The sequence below is a fragment of the Drosophila grimshawi genome, unplaced genomic scaffold (assembly GCF_018153295.1).
Source record: "Drosophila grimshawi isolate 15287-2541.00 unplaced genomic scaffold, ASM1815329v1 contig_44, whole genome shotgun sequence".
NCBI classification, from domain to species: Eukaryota; Metazoa; Arthropoda; class Insecta; order Diptera; family Drosophilidae; genus Drosophila; species Drosophila grimshawi.
The window spans coordinates 20,109,784-20,122,010 of NW_025063240.1; the positions used below are offsets into that span (position 1 = coordinate 20,109,784).

The window sequence follows — 12,227 nt, forward strand, 5'->3', positions numbered from 1 at the left end:
TGCTGTTTCGTAATGATTTATAGATATCTTTCAGTTTTAAGAGCTTTATATTACCTGAAAAATATAAGTTTGCACAGATTATCGATACTGCTTGGGCGGCAAGTGGAAATCAAGTCAATGCGCATGTATAAACAAACCGAATAGCATATTATTCTGGGGAAATAAACACTGCAGCTGCTCTTTACGACTCTCAAATTCAGTGTAAAGTGAACGCGCTTGGTTGCAACAGCTACTTCTATTTTTTTAAGAATGACCGATCATAAGATAGAAAGTGAGATCAGCTTATTTCTGCCCGAGGCTTATTGCAACTTTCAGGACGGCATGAAATGGATCTTGGATCTAATGGAAATTGAGGATTGCGATGGAGATTGGCTGCAGGATGCCGAGTTCATCTGCAAACGGATAAGCGAAGTGATGTACAAAAAGGATTGGATATACAAATTTGTGTTGAGGAACCTACTATCCACTGCCACATTCTATAGGGGCTCCAAGATCGATGTGCCATTGGATTTTGACCAATATTTACACTTCCAAATGCCCTTTCCGGTGACGCCCATTTTCAATACCGTGCAGCCGGGCTATATAAATCTGTATGCGCCCATCACCACACATCCCATGATCACCAAGGGATATGTGAACCCAGAGAATGTTCAGTTGCTTCTGCGAGGTAATCTCCGCGATGCCATCAGCAGAATCAAGTACATCTATTGCAGCAGTGGCGTCCAATACACACTCAAATATCGCACCCATGAGATTGGCGATCAGGGATTTGTGCATGAGATTCTGGCGTGCGAGCAACGTGATTCAGGCATGCCCAGCATTATTTCCTTTGTTTTTCTGCCCGCATTGGAGTTTAAATTCGCCGACTTTCCGTTGCCCACATTCGTGCCAACAGGACCTGCCTGGACGCACTGCAGCACTGCCTCTTATTGGCTGGCTTTACTTCAGGTCTATCCACAGTACGACAATCGAAGCTTCTGCCCCTACGTGCCACGCATGCAGCTCATCAAAAACGAAAGCTTGCTCAAATATCGCAATGCCCTGCGACTGCTTGTCAAAATTGGCATGGGCAACAATATACCAGATATATCGGATATATTTGTCCTCAAGGGTTTGCACTTCTTTCGCCTCAGATACAGCATGAATTGCGATTGCAACATATCCCTGGCCACCCTATTTATGGAGGTGAGTTAAAACTTTCTAACTAACTTCCATGATAAAATTGCACCCCCAAAAACTATTTGTAGAGGGTCAAAACTTTCTAATGCTATAAACAGGGATTTTCAAACATATTATGACCTCTAAAACTTTTTCAAAATCTTTATTTAATCGCAATTGACTTATATGATTATTTAATTTATTTTATTTGATCTTAGTTACTCAACATACACACCCATATGACTTATAACGATGCTCTGCTGAAGGTGCTGATTTTTGGGGATGGTGAGCAGCATTCTATGCAGCATGCATTGAAATTGGATGCCATAGCTCGCAGCGTGTCCATGTACTACTATATAAACAATATACATGTGGACCAGCTGAAGCAAATGTTCGGACTGATATGAATTCGTTCACATTTCCAGCTCAATTACATTACGTATACGCCGTGTGCAATAAACAAATGTATGCAATTTGTTTATGTCTTGTGCACAAAGCACATTTGTCAGCTGGAATTTATTGTTGTCTATATATATATTTATATATATATATATAAATATTTATCTATGCGTATGTTATGCCACAATTTTGTTTATTTACAGACTACAACAAATGATTTCCCTAAAAGCTATAAAGTTAACAACAGCTTAGCAGCTAACAATAAATATTATAAATATATATAAATAATTAGTGGTATGTTAATTACAAACAAATGACTTTCAATATGCACTCAAATTTGTCGGCAAATACAACAAACACACATTTGCCGCCTTAAACTAGAAGAGATCCCCAGAAATCGAATCTCCATTACATATAAACCGTACTGAGGATCAGTTTCTTATCCTGTGTTGGTTGTTCCTCTACCTCTTCCGCACTGTTGGGCAACAGCACCGCCTGCTGCTCATGGTATTCACCCACTGGTCGGGTGGTTGTTGTTGTTTTTGTTGTTGCGGTGGATTTTTTGTATGCTTGTGCTGTATATTTGTTGGTAAGCGCTTTGAATATGCTCTTGGGACATGCCTTGTAGTAGGGAAAACATTCTCCGGGTGCTTGCTTGCCCTCTCCCACACGCTGCGCCCGCACATATTCGGGTATTAGCTCCGCAAACGGCGACTTGGTTACCCTAAAAATATAAATCATAAAATAAATAAATAATAAAATTGGAAAATTGACTAAATCAGCTTGATTGATTATTTAAAATATTCAAATGCTGCTACTCACGTTAAAAACAACTTGGTCAGCTCCCCGAAGACGCCAAACTTCTCCAAGCTCCTCGCGTGCATCTCGCAGATGGTGCGCAGCATACACGCCTTGCCATCCAGGCCAAAGGTGGCCAAAAAGTCCTCCACAACGCCATAGAGCAGCACCCGCTCACCACCATGAAAGATGTGCTTGAGACCAGCTGGTAGTTCTGGATACTGCAGCAGATCCTCGTGCACCTCATGCGGATTATCGCTGCTACTGCGCTGCTCGCTCAGATCACGTTTGCGTCGCTGCACGTGCAAATAACGTGCCACATACTGGCCAACCATTTGGCCGGCATCATGGCCAAAGGAGCGAGCCAAGAACGGTAAATCACCCAATGGATTCTGATTGTCCGTCAGCCCCAGCTTGTCAAAGTCAACTGCAATGGATGACGATGTTAATGGAGTCATTAAATTTGAAAGTTTACTACGTTCTACTCACTTGTAAGGGGAAAACTGATGGTCAAGTTTGAGAAGAAGCCTTCTGGCGGATGTCGCACCAAGGGCATCGCAATTGTGGGTGTAAATGTTAGCGAGGTGCCCGGCGGCAAGGCCAAACGTCCATCGTCCGTTATCCAAACGAGTCGCTTTTTGCGTATATGCGGAGCATCTGCATCCGCATCTGTATTTGTATCTGAGTCCGCATCCAACAGTGATTGAGCCTCTGCATTTATTTCATGCAACGCTGCAGCTGTCCAGAGACTAATGCACATTAGCAGCAAATGCAGACTGTTGAGGTTCACACGCATACTAGATAATCAGCAGAAGAAGAAAAACAATTAAAACAAAAGACTTGGACAACGAACTCGCTTCGCCTAGCATTATTTAATTCTTGTATAATAGCAGCTATAAACATTAGCCTTTTGCTCAGCTGAATCAAAAGTATGGCCCCATACTCAAGCAACAGGTTTTCCTTGTCGAACACGGATTAGAATTCTGGCTCGTTTGGGAAAGCTTCGACTCTTATTATTTTTGCCAGCATCGTTAACAGCAATTTTTGATTATAGACCGGCAATTGTTCCTCAATCCTAATTCGATTTGGTTTGAGCTGCTGCTGCTGCTTCGTCGAGTTCAAGAAACTAGTTAACTATGCTTCTGTTATATTGATTTTATAATTTGCTGCATTATTTATTTTAGCTAACAGTGAAAGCATCTTAACAAATTGACATTTCGTTCTGGCGAGACAAGTTTCACTGCGAATTTCACCCAAAGGAGCAAACGCACCCAAAATGGAACGTTTTAAATTGGTTAACCATCACTCACACTCCCTGTCTCTAGCTCTTCTCCTTCCCATCGCTCTCTATCTCTCTCTTTTATCAACCAATTTCACGACGCACTTTTACCGCAGCAACACCAATATCAAATACTTGTGGTGGATGATGCAACTTGCCAGGCAGCCTGTTGCACAGGATTGTAGTCAGCCGTTAGACCGGTAATCTTTGAGCATAAATCTATACAGTCGAAATCTAGCACCAGTTGAAATTCTAAAGCACTTTCTCAGAGGCTAACTGGTTGTTTGTTTAGTTTGCTTATCTAGTTCAGACACGATTTCGAAACCAATGGAAACAAATATTTTGGATGAAATTCGCTGCAAGGGTTAAAGCAATATGCCAGCTCCCCTTAAACCCACAATGATAAATTGATGAATTGAGCAGTAATGAGCTGTGTAAAAACCATGACAAGACGCAGACAGACACATTAAAGGGGCGTGTCCTGTTTACAGCTTCTCCCCTATACTTAACTGTCAGCTGCAACAGGTGCAACCATCCAGAGAAATTGTGCCAGAAACTAGATGAAATTGCAATGTGTGCTGGGCACATTTTAATATCACTGTCAGCGAATGCCAGTTGTTAGATGCCTATGCAAGCAAACAGCAATAAGTAAGAGTGATCAACATGCAAATACCCTGCATAGCATGTCAAATATAAAGTTGATACACGGCTATCCTCAAACCACAATACAAAATCCTAATCACAGCTCTACTCATAAGTTGTTTGCTGAGTTATCGTCTTAGCTCTTTTGCTGATTAAATATATACATATGTGTGTATGCACACATTTGCACAATGTCAAGATACTCGTTTGCAACACATTTTTAATGGGTAGAGGGTATACAAATAGCAACGCATAGTTGGTGCCAGCTTGTCTATGTGTCTGTCTCAGTTTGGCTGTCTGTCTGTTTTTTTTGCTTTGACGCGCTTCAGCCAATGGCTGTGCATTTTGTTGTTAAGGATTGTTTTGATTTCTATAGCAAATCAGAGCAACGCCTTTGGCAAACAGCAGCAACAGCAACGACAACAACTACAACAAGCACGCAGCAAGCAATTTCTGTCTGCTTGTCTGTGGTATGCAGCTGAGCAGTGATAAGTGAGAAGAGTGAAAAGACTCTTGAAACTTATGGCGAATTAGTGCAAGCTCTTCTTAATTGGACTGCCATAACATACATATATACACACCTCGATACTATATATGACAATTGGTTTCCTGCTTGACGCGTCAAAAGCAAAAAATGAAATCCACTCAACGAAAGCAAATTACTCTGTTCGCACTTTGATAACAGCTCTATTAAGACACATTTTTGGCATTTTATTAACGCAGTTTTGCGACTTTTAAAACAAAATATATAAATAATATAAGATTTATTTAATCACTGCAGTTGAAAACTTTTTTAACTAGTTAATTATTTGAAGCAACCCGGAAACAAAATGCTCCTCTGCTCTTTGCCAGCAGCGTAAACAGTCAATAAAAAAATTCTTAAATGAAATTGAAATTTGGGTTAACGGGTTGAGTGCAAGCAAAAACAATAATGAAATTTAATTATGTGACATTTACACAAAAAAGCAACGGCATGATAGTATAGTATATGCAAGACGTCAAGCAAGTTCGTGTCCTAAGTCTTTTGTTTTTTATGGCTTGTAGATTGCGAAACTGCCGAAGCGAATGGCGCTGCATAATTAATTAGAAACAGAAACAAAAACAACACTCAACATTTGGGAAAGGCAATTGGGCAAATGAAAGTGCAAGTGTTGAACACTCGCATCGCTTACTGTCAGTCCATCAGGCAATCGGTTCGTGATGCGCATGTGAAAATTACCAATGATATCAAACCTCAAAATCCAATCAATTCAAAAGTACTGGTAGAAAGTCTTGACAAATTTTTATAGTTGTGTTTTTTTTTGTTTTGTTTTCCTTTTCTTTTTGATTATACATTCTATGGCTGCTTACATAAGCTGTGCTCTGTTATCAGCCAATTGCAAATATGTCTAAAACTGCAAGACTGCTCCTTGACCCACTTTGCAGAGTTAAAAAAAGAGATCCACTCTCGCCGCCGTAGGTTAAGCTCGGTTCAAACTCACTTTTCAAGTCTATGATTTCTAGAGGTTCGGCATAAAATTCTTGACACGATTTTTCACTTCTTCGACCGTTTTATCCTTCGCCTGTAGACCGTTATTAGAATTGCACGACTCTGTTTGGGCAAGCAAAAAACAACCGCGCGCGCAAACGTTTGAAATTCAACTAAAGCGGCCAGCAACTGTGGCCAGCGATAAAAGTAGCGCCAAAAGACGAAGTCAATGCACAAGGGGAATGCATGAAGGGGCAAGAAGGGGGCGGCGTCAGCAGGCGAGACATTGGCAGAAGCTACCCAAAGGCCAAAACGACAAACCAGTTGAAAAACATGCTGTTGACTAAGGCATTCATTGGCCATATAGCTTAAGAAGTGACTGTGAGAGTGTGTGTGTGTGAGTATGTGTGTGAGTTGGTTGAATTTCCTCTTACCCCAAAACAAACAGCGATAGACGAGGCCTCCACAATTCAGCTACACATAGAAAACAAATTGTAGACTAGAACCAGCAAGGAAAGTGATTATTAATTAATAAAACTAAAAATTTCATGAATGAAGAAGCCCTGTAAAGAAGAAACAATCAAATTTTTGAGCTCCAAATCTAAAGCGAAATACTCATGTATATTCACAAATTTGTTCAAGTGTATAAGTTACTCAGGAGTACCTTGCTGGGTGTGCTAGGAAGTGCAGCCGAGCTGCAAATGAGTCATGGTCCTCAAACAGATGTGGGTCGCCAGGCGCCAGACGATAGTTGGTTTCATTGTGCATAACTAAGTAGCATCGCGAATAGAATATCTCGACCAGGCTTTTTAACTTTCCAAGCGAAATAAAACGAGAGTGCGTATATATCAAATACCACAATACACACAACATTTGTTGCGGTTTTCCAATCCACTTGGCAATCGTGGCGTTCGAAGGCGTTTGGCCAGTTGTCCCAGCCGCTTGTCTATTTTGCATTTCAGTTGATTGAGAACATGTTATAGAACATGTTTTTGTGGCCTAATCTAGTCGGGCGTGTGCCTGATTCGTAACCAGCTGATGAAGATGCCAACTTCCGTTGCGTTTTTGAAAGTGAGTCTAAATCAAGAAGTTTTTCAAGAAGACAGGTGCTAACACGCCAACATATAAAAACTCATCTATCGAGCGATTGTAGGAGTTTTATGATATAGTATTCTGGTCTCAAGAATTTTTTGTCTGAATGTAATAATTCACATAGTTATAATAGCCTCAGTAAGTATATAAATACATCTAGGTCAAGGTTCTGCATATGGAAAAGCAGTTAACATTTCATTGGGGAAAATTTGCCGAGAAATATTTGTAAGTCGTTGTAAATATTTACAGCTCAATTAAGTCGATTTTGGTAGCTTAAATGGCGCCATCATTAAGTACGTGGTGAAAATTTATTAAGCCACATGTAAATACAATTAAACGTTATCAGAGTACGTGAGGGCCGCTTTAATGAAGCCTATCAGGCGATGATTGACATAATTTCGCACAGTCAAACGCTTTCCATTTGCCATTGTCTCATTTAAATAAGCCGCTATCCAAAACCGATTGTCTTGCATAATGGCTAAGAGCTGTGAACTGTTATTTAAACAGGGGCATGCGCGCGCAGTTTGTGAAACAGTGCTGCCACCCAGCGCAAAACCAGTGCTGTACAGAGCTCGGCGATAAGAAACCAAGCTTTTATTTGTTATCGATTGTTAAAAAGTAATAAAATGCCGTATGAAATATGTGAAACTTGATTTATGTATATTTGATATAATTCATTTCAATCGAATCAACTTAAACAATTGTAAATGCGTTCTTTATGATGTTGACGTACTTCTCGGCACCAACAGTATTGGCCTCGTGATAGTATGGCAGCTTTGCCAGACGATCCAGCCAGGCGTGCATCTTTGGATATTTAACGGCATCAACATCCAAAACAGCCACCAGTGAGGACATCGTTGCTGCACAGCAGAAGTCCGCAATGGTCAGCGAATTACCCGTCACATAGAGATTATCGCCGATAAATTTCTCCAGATGCTCGTACCCTTCGCGCACATTGTCGATCTTCTCTTGGGGCACCTGAGTTTCCTTCTTGAAGAAGAATGGCAAACTGATGTTCCTCAGCGAGGGAAAGAGAATGCTAGCATCGAAATACAAACGTTGCTGCAAAAGCGCTCGCTTTACCAAATCCTTGGGGTACAGTGCATCCGATTTGCCATACTTATCCACCAGATAGCTGCAAATCGCATGCGAATCCCAAATGAATGTGCCATCATCATCCAGCAAGGGCACTGTGTGCTGTGGATTCTTCTTGAGAAATTCCTCGCTCAAATGCTCGGCAGCCAGCAGATTCACATTCTTGTATTCGAACGGTAGATCGAGGGCGCGAAATGTCAGAAGACAGGCACGCACTGGAGGACTCAAGTCCAGGCCATACAGCACTAATTTCGGCATGATGTCAACCAAAACAGGCAGAACGGAACAGAATTGAAATTGGGGTGTTGCCGGCTACGGGTTTTATTACTGACAAGAGAACATCATTTTTGAGGCTTCATTTAAGTAATGCTGGGCGAGCTTTTTTTGAGAGAGACACAATTTAGAAAAGCTTTCATAACAGAATCGGACACACAATTGATATAAATAAAATTTTTGTTTACGTACGCATGACTTGCACATTTGTCAGCATTCAACTGCAGCAAATATGTATATGAAATACATATGTAATATGATGGGAAACTCAATTTTATACAATATACATAAAATATATGTATTTATAACATACATATAATATAATACAATCGCGCGCAATATAAGTAAATAAATATATGTATTATATAACACTTTATGGCTATCTTATCGGAATGTTATTGATTAGAAAATACACAAAGATAACAAGTGATTATTACTGTAATCTCTTAGCATTAATACATGTAGCTGATCTTGTATTACTTATCATTAATGCACGTCGTTTTTTTTTAATTTACAAAGCTAACTTTCGATTTCGTTATTATTATCATTTGAGGTGTTTGCTCCCAGCTGGCATTTAAATCACATAAAAATGCGCGTTAGATAAAAAACAGTGCTGTCAAACGCAGTATTAACAGTACTGTATAATGTCACCAGCTAGCACACACCTGCAAGCAACGAAAAATGAAATGAACAGAGTCATGAATAATAAAATACCCCGCAATGTCCACAATAAGAGGATATTTATTATTAAATTGCTAACTATACTTGAAAATTAAAAAGGAGATACATGACAAGTATGTGATGAATGATGATAACGTGTACGATTATATTGAATGATAATTAAAACATGTCAGCATATTTGTTAAATTGAATTGCTATTCGAAACGATATACCCGCTTTGAAATGTTGACAGGGCACCACAACATAGTCTTTGTGCAACGCATTTTCATTAGTATCAGCGAGTTAAAACAAATAAATTAAACATTTTCCATGCTAAATAACAAGTAAATTGCAAACGCAACCAGCACCAGCAACGCTGAAGGTGGCGCTACGCTCCTTGGCTGGGCCAGAAAATGACGGCGCGCAATCCACAAACATTGATGGCACTGCCAAATGAGGACAATTTTGATTTCCTCTTTAAAATTGTGCTAATTGGTGATTGTTGTACGGGTAAAACATCTATATTGCAACGCTTCAAGACGGGCAACTATGTGGAGCGACATGGGAATACCATTGGCGTTGACTTCTCAATGAAAACCATTGAAGTCGAGGGCAAACAAGTCAAGGTAAAGTCAGAGCACTCCCCAAAGACAAATAGATAATGCATATGATTATTATTGTTATTTTAGCTACAAATCTGGGATACGGCTGGACAGGAGCGCTTTCGCACCATTACTCAGAGCTATTATCGCGCCAACAACGGCGTTATAATTGGTGAGTGACTAAATCCAAGAATATAATTGGGCAAACCATTCGTCATTGCAGTAAACGTTATCTTTTGACCCGTGGGGGCACTTTGTCATGGCCCGTGATAAGAAGTCGCTCACTTGAATGTTTATAATTGCATTGATTGTTAATAGCCCCTGGCAGCATCGTTATCGTTTCGTCTATGGAGTGCCACTTTAATTGATACATATGTATACATATTTCTATAATTAACAGTGTATGACATCACGAAGCGTGCAACGTTTGCGAATCTGCAGAAGTGGATTGAGGAGGTGCGCAGATATACGGCTTCCAATGTGCTCATCATACTGATTGGCAATAAATGTGATCTCGAGGAGGAGCGCGAGGTGGACTTTGAGGAGGCGCGCCAAATGTGTCAGTATATACCTGAAATCCTATTTGTTATGGAAACATCCGCCAAGGAGAATACCAACGTCGAAGATGCCTTTCGCTGCTTGGCCACCGAACTTAAGGTACAACTTGCAACATATTTGCTCAACAATTGCTTTAATTGTTCTCCATATTCTGTGCAGCGCCAGCACGATTCGAACAGTGTCCAGGCCATAGATGATAATACCGTGCAGCTCGGCCAGAGCAAGCCCCTTAAGAGCTGTAGCAGCTCCTGCAATCTCACATAAACATTGACATCTCAATTTTGTTTGTTTTCTTGTTTTTTTTATTATTATTATTTTCTTCATTTATTATGTGATCAAGTTTTCGTGTGGCTATATTGTAGTATTTATATTTATATATATATATAATTTTTGTAATAATCCTAAACTAAAGTTGTTAATTTTTTGTGTCTACTCGAGGCGTGGCGAGTAGCAAAACTTAATTTATTCATTTTACATATACGTACATATATATATATATATATATATCTCATTTTGGTGGCTAGAGTACAAAACAATCTCACACATTTAACACATCCAACAAACAACACAACAATGTATGCAATGCAATTAACGACGTCAATTACAATGCAAATGTTCAGTTCAGTAACAGTAAAAAGAAATACGTCCAACTTCTATGTATGTATTATAACTTACAAAACAAAACAATTTGGGAAATAAACTTGTTTATTTTATAAATTTATTGGAAGTATTTAATTGGCTGATTCCATCTTACAAATTAGCATAGCTTAATTAAACAATGATTTATGTTTTTTGTTTTGTTTTGAGGGCGATGCGTGTGTGGGAGTTTAAAAACTAAAGCACTGATTTTCAAAAGTTGATTTTGGCTTTTGCCTTGCTTTGCTCTTTGCAACAAACAAGATGATTTCGTTTTTAACAAACACTATCAGATTTCACATTATAATTAGAGCTGATGTCTTTACATAGTTTAGTTTAGTTTTTTAGTATACATATATAAAAATTGATTTATTTGTCTAAATTAAATGATTAACACTATAAGCTAGGCCCCCTGCTCGGTGCATCCGTTCGATGTCCGTCCGTCACGACGACGTGACGTGTCATTTGTTTTTAATGCGCTGTGCAACCCATTCGAGTCCCTGATACAATCCCTCGCCGGTTAGCGCACAACACGCCTGTATGTGCCACTGATGCTTCTTAATCGACGTCAGATCCAATTGCCTTGAGATTTCCGCCGCCGACATAGCACCCTTGAGATCCTGCTTATTGGCATACACCAACAGACTTGCCTTACTCAAATCCTCATGCTGCAGCATGCGATACAGTTCCTCCCGTGTGACAGCCAAACGTTCCCGATCCGTTGAATCGATCACCATAATGACCAGCTCTGTATTCGTATAGTAAGTGCTCCATGCCGCCCGCAAACTCTGCTGTCCACCCAAATCCCAGACAAGAAAGTGAATATTCCGCCAGACGACCTCCTCGACATTGGAGCCAATCGTTGGACTCGTGTGGACCACTTCGTTCATCAGAAACTGATAGAGTATTGTTGTTTTGCCCGCATTGTCGAGGCCAACCATTACCAGTTTGTGCTCCTCGTTGCCAAACATGCGCCATAAACGCGATAGTAGCAGGCCCATTTCAAATTTTGTTGTTATTTACTTGTTGTTGTCGTTGTCGTTGTAGTTGTTATTGTTATTGTTAATTGGTGACAAAACACAATCGCAAATATCGCAATCTATGCGCATATGTACATCCGTGTATATATAGACAGACATACACATACACAACGTCTATGGCTCTTTTGGCTTAGTATGCGTGCGTGCGCGCGTCTGTGTGTGCTGCGCGTGAGTATGTGTGTGTGCGTAAGCGTGTGAGTCGTTCACGATGCCTTTGTTGTTGGTGTTGCGCGCAGGGGAAGGAAGGCCAAACTGTAAATTATGCACTCACACTCGGATCACACTCGACGACGACGGCGACAGGTACGCATCACTATGCTGCACTTCTGGTTATATTTGATTGTTTTTTTTAGCGTTGCACACTTGTTGTTATTGTTGTTGTATTGTAATGTTTTGCACGAAGATTTTGGTTGTGCTTTAGGTCTTCAGATTTGTGTGTGTGTTTCTGCTGTGTTTCTCCTTTTCTTCTGTTTGCTCACCACAGTGACATCCACAGCTGCTGTGGGCACTCTGGAAATGTTAACAAA

At 40.2% G+C, this 12,227-nt stretch overlaps 5 protein-coding genes across 5 annotated transcripts; 2 read left to right on the forward strand and 3 right to left on the reverse strand.

Annotated features, from left to right (window-relative positions):
* The first annotated feature begins 168 nt into the window (after positions 1 to 168).
* Positions 169 to 1,786, forward strand: LOC6556802. Its single transcript, XM_001983545.3, has 2 exons — positions 169 to 1,185; positions 1,377 to 1,786. The coding sequence occupies exons 1-2, from the start codon at positions 250 to 252 to the stop codon at positions 1,563 to 1,565; spliced, it is 1,125 nt and encodes a 374-aa protein (XP_001983581.1). The 5' UTR covers positions 169 to 249; the 3' UTR covers positions 1,566 to 1,786.
* A 179-nt stretch (positions 1,787 to 1,965) lies between these two features.
* On the reverse strand, positions 1,966 to 3,151 carry LOC6556769. Its single transcript, XM_001983544.1, has 3 exons — positions 2,845 to 3,151; positions 2,380 to 2,782; positions 1,966 to 2,281 (listed from the first exon to the last, which is right to left on the reverse strand). The coding sequence occupies exons 1-3, from the start codon at positions 3,149 to 3,151 to the stop codon at positions 1,966 to 1,968; spliced, it is 1,026 nt and encodes a 341-aa protein (XP_001983580.1).
* A 4,324-nt stretch (positions 3,152 to 7,475) lies between these two features.
* LOC6558301 (glutathione S-transferase 1) lies at positions 7,476 to 8,569 on the reverse strand. Its single transcript, XM_001983543.2, has one exon. It carries the CDS (start codon positions 8,187 to 8,189, stop codon positions 7,530 to 7,532), a length of 660 nt encoding a protein of 219 aa, XP_001983579.1. The 5' UTR covers positions 8,190 to 8,569; the 3' UTR covers positions 7,476 to 7,529.
* Positions 8,570 to 9,143: 574 nt separating this feature from the next.
* On the forward strand, positions 9,144 to 10,430 carry LOC6558216 (ras-related protein Rab-43). Its single transcript, XM_001983542.2, has 4 exons — positions 9,144 to 9,490; positions 9,554 to 9,638; positions 9,867 to 10,123; positions 10,184 to 10,430. Exons 1-4 carry the CDS (start codon positions 9,278 to 9,280, stop codon positions 10,286 to 10,288), a joined length of 660 nt encoding a protein of 219 aa, XP_001983578.1. The 5' UTR covers positions 9,144 to 9,277; the 3' UTR covers positions 10,289 to 10,430.
* A 281-nt stretch (positions 10,431 to 10,711) lies between these two features.
* LOC6556753 (ADP-ribosylation factor-like protein 5A) lies at positions 10,712 to 12,207 on the reverse strand. The gene has a single exon (XM_001983541.2). It carries the CDS (start codon positions 11,659 to 11,661, stop codon positions 11,122 to 11,124), a length of 540 nt encoding a protein of 179 aa, XP_001983577.1. The 5' UTR covers positions 11,662 to 12,207; the 3' UTR covers positions 10,712 to 11,121.
* Positions 12,208 to 12,227: the final 20 nt, after the last annotated feature.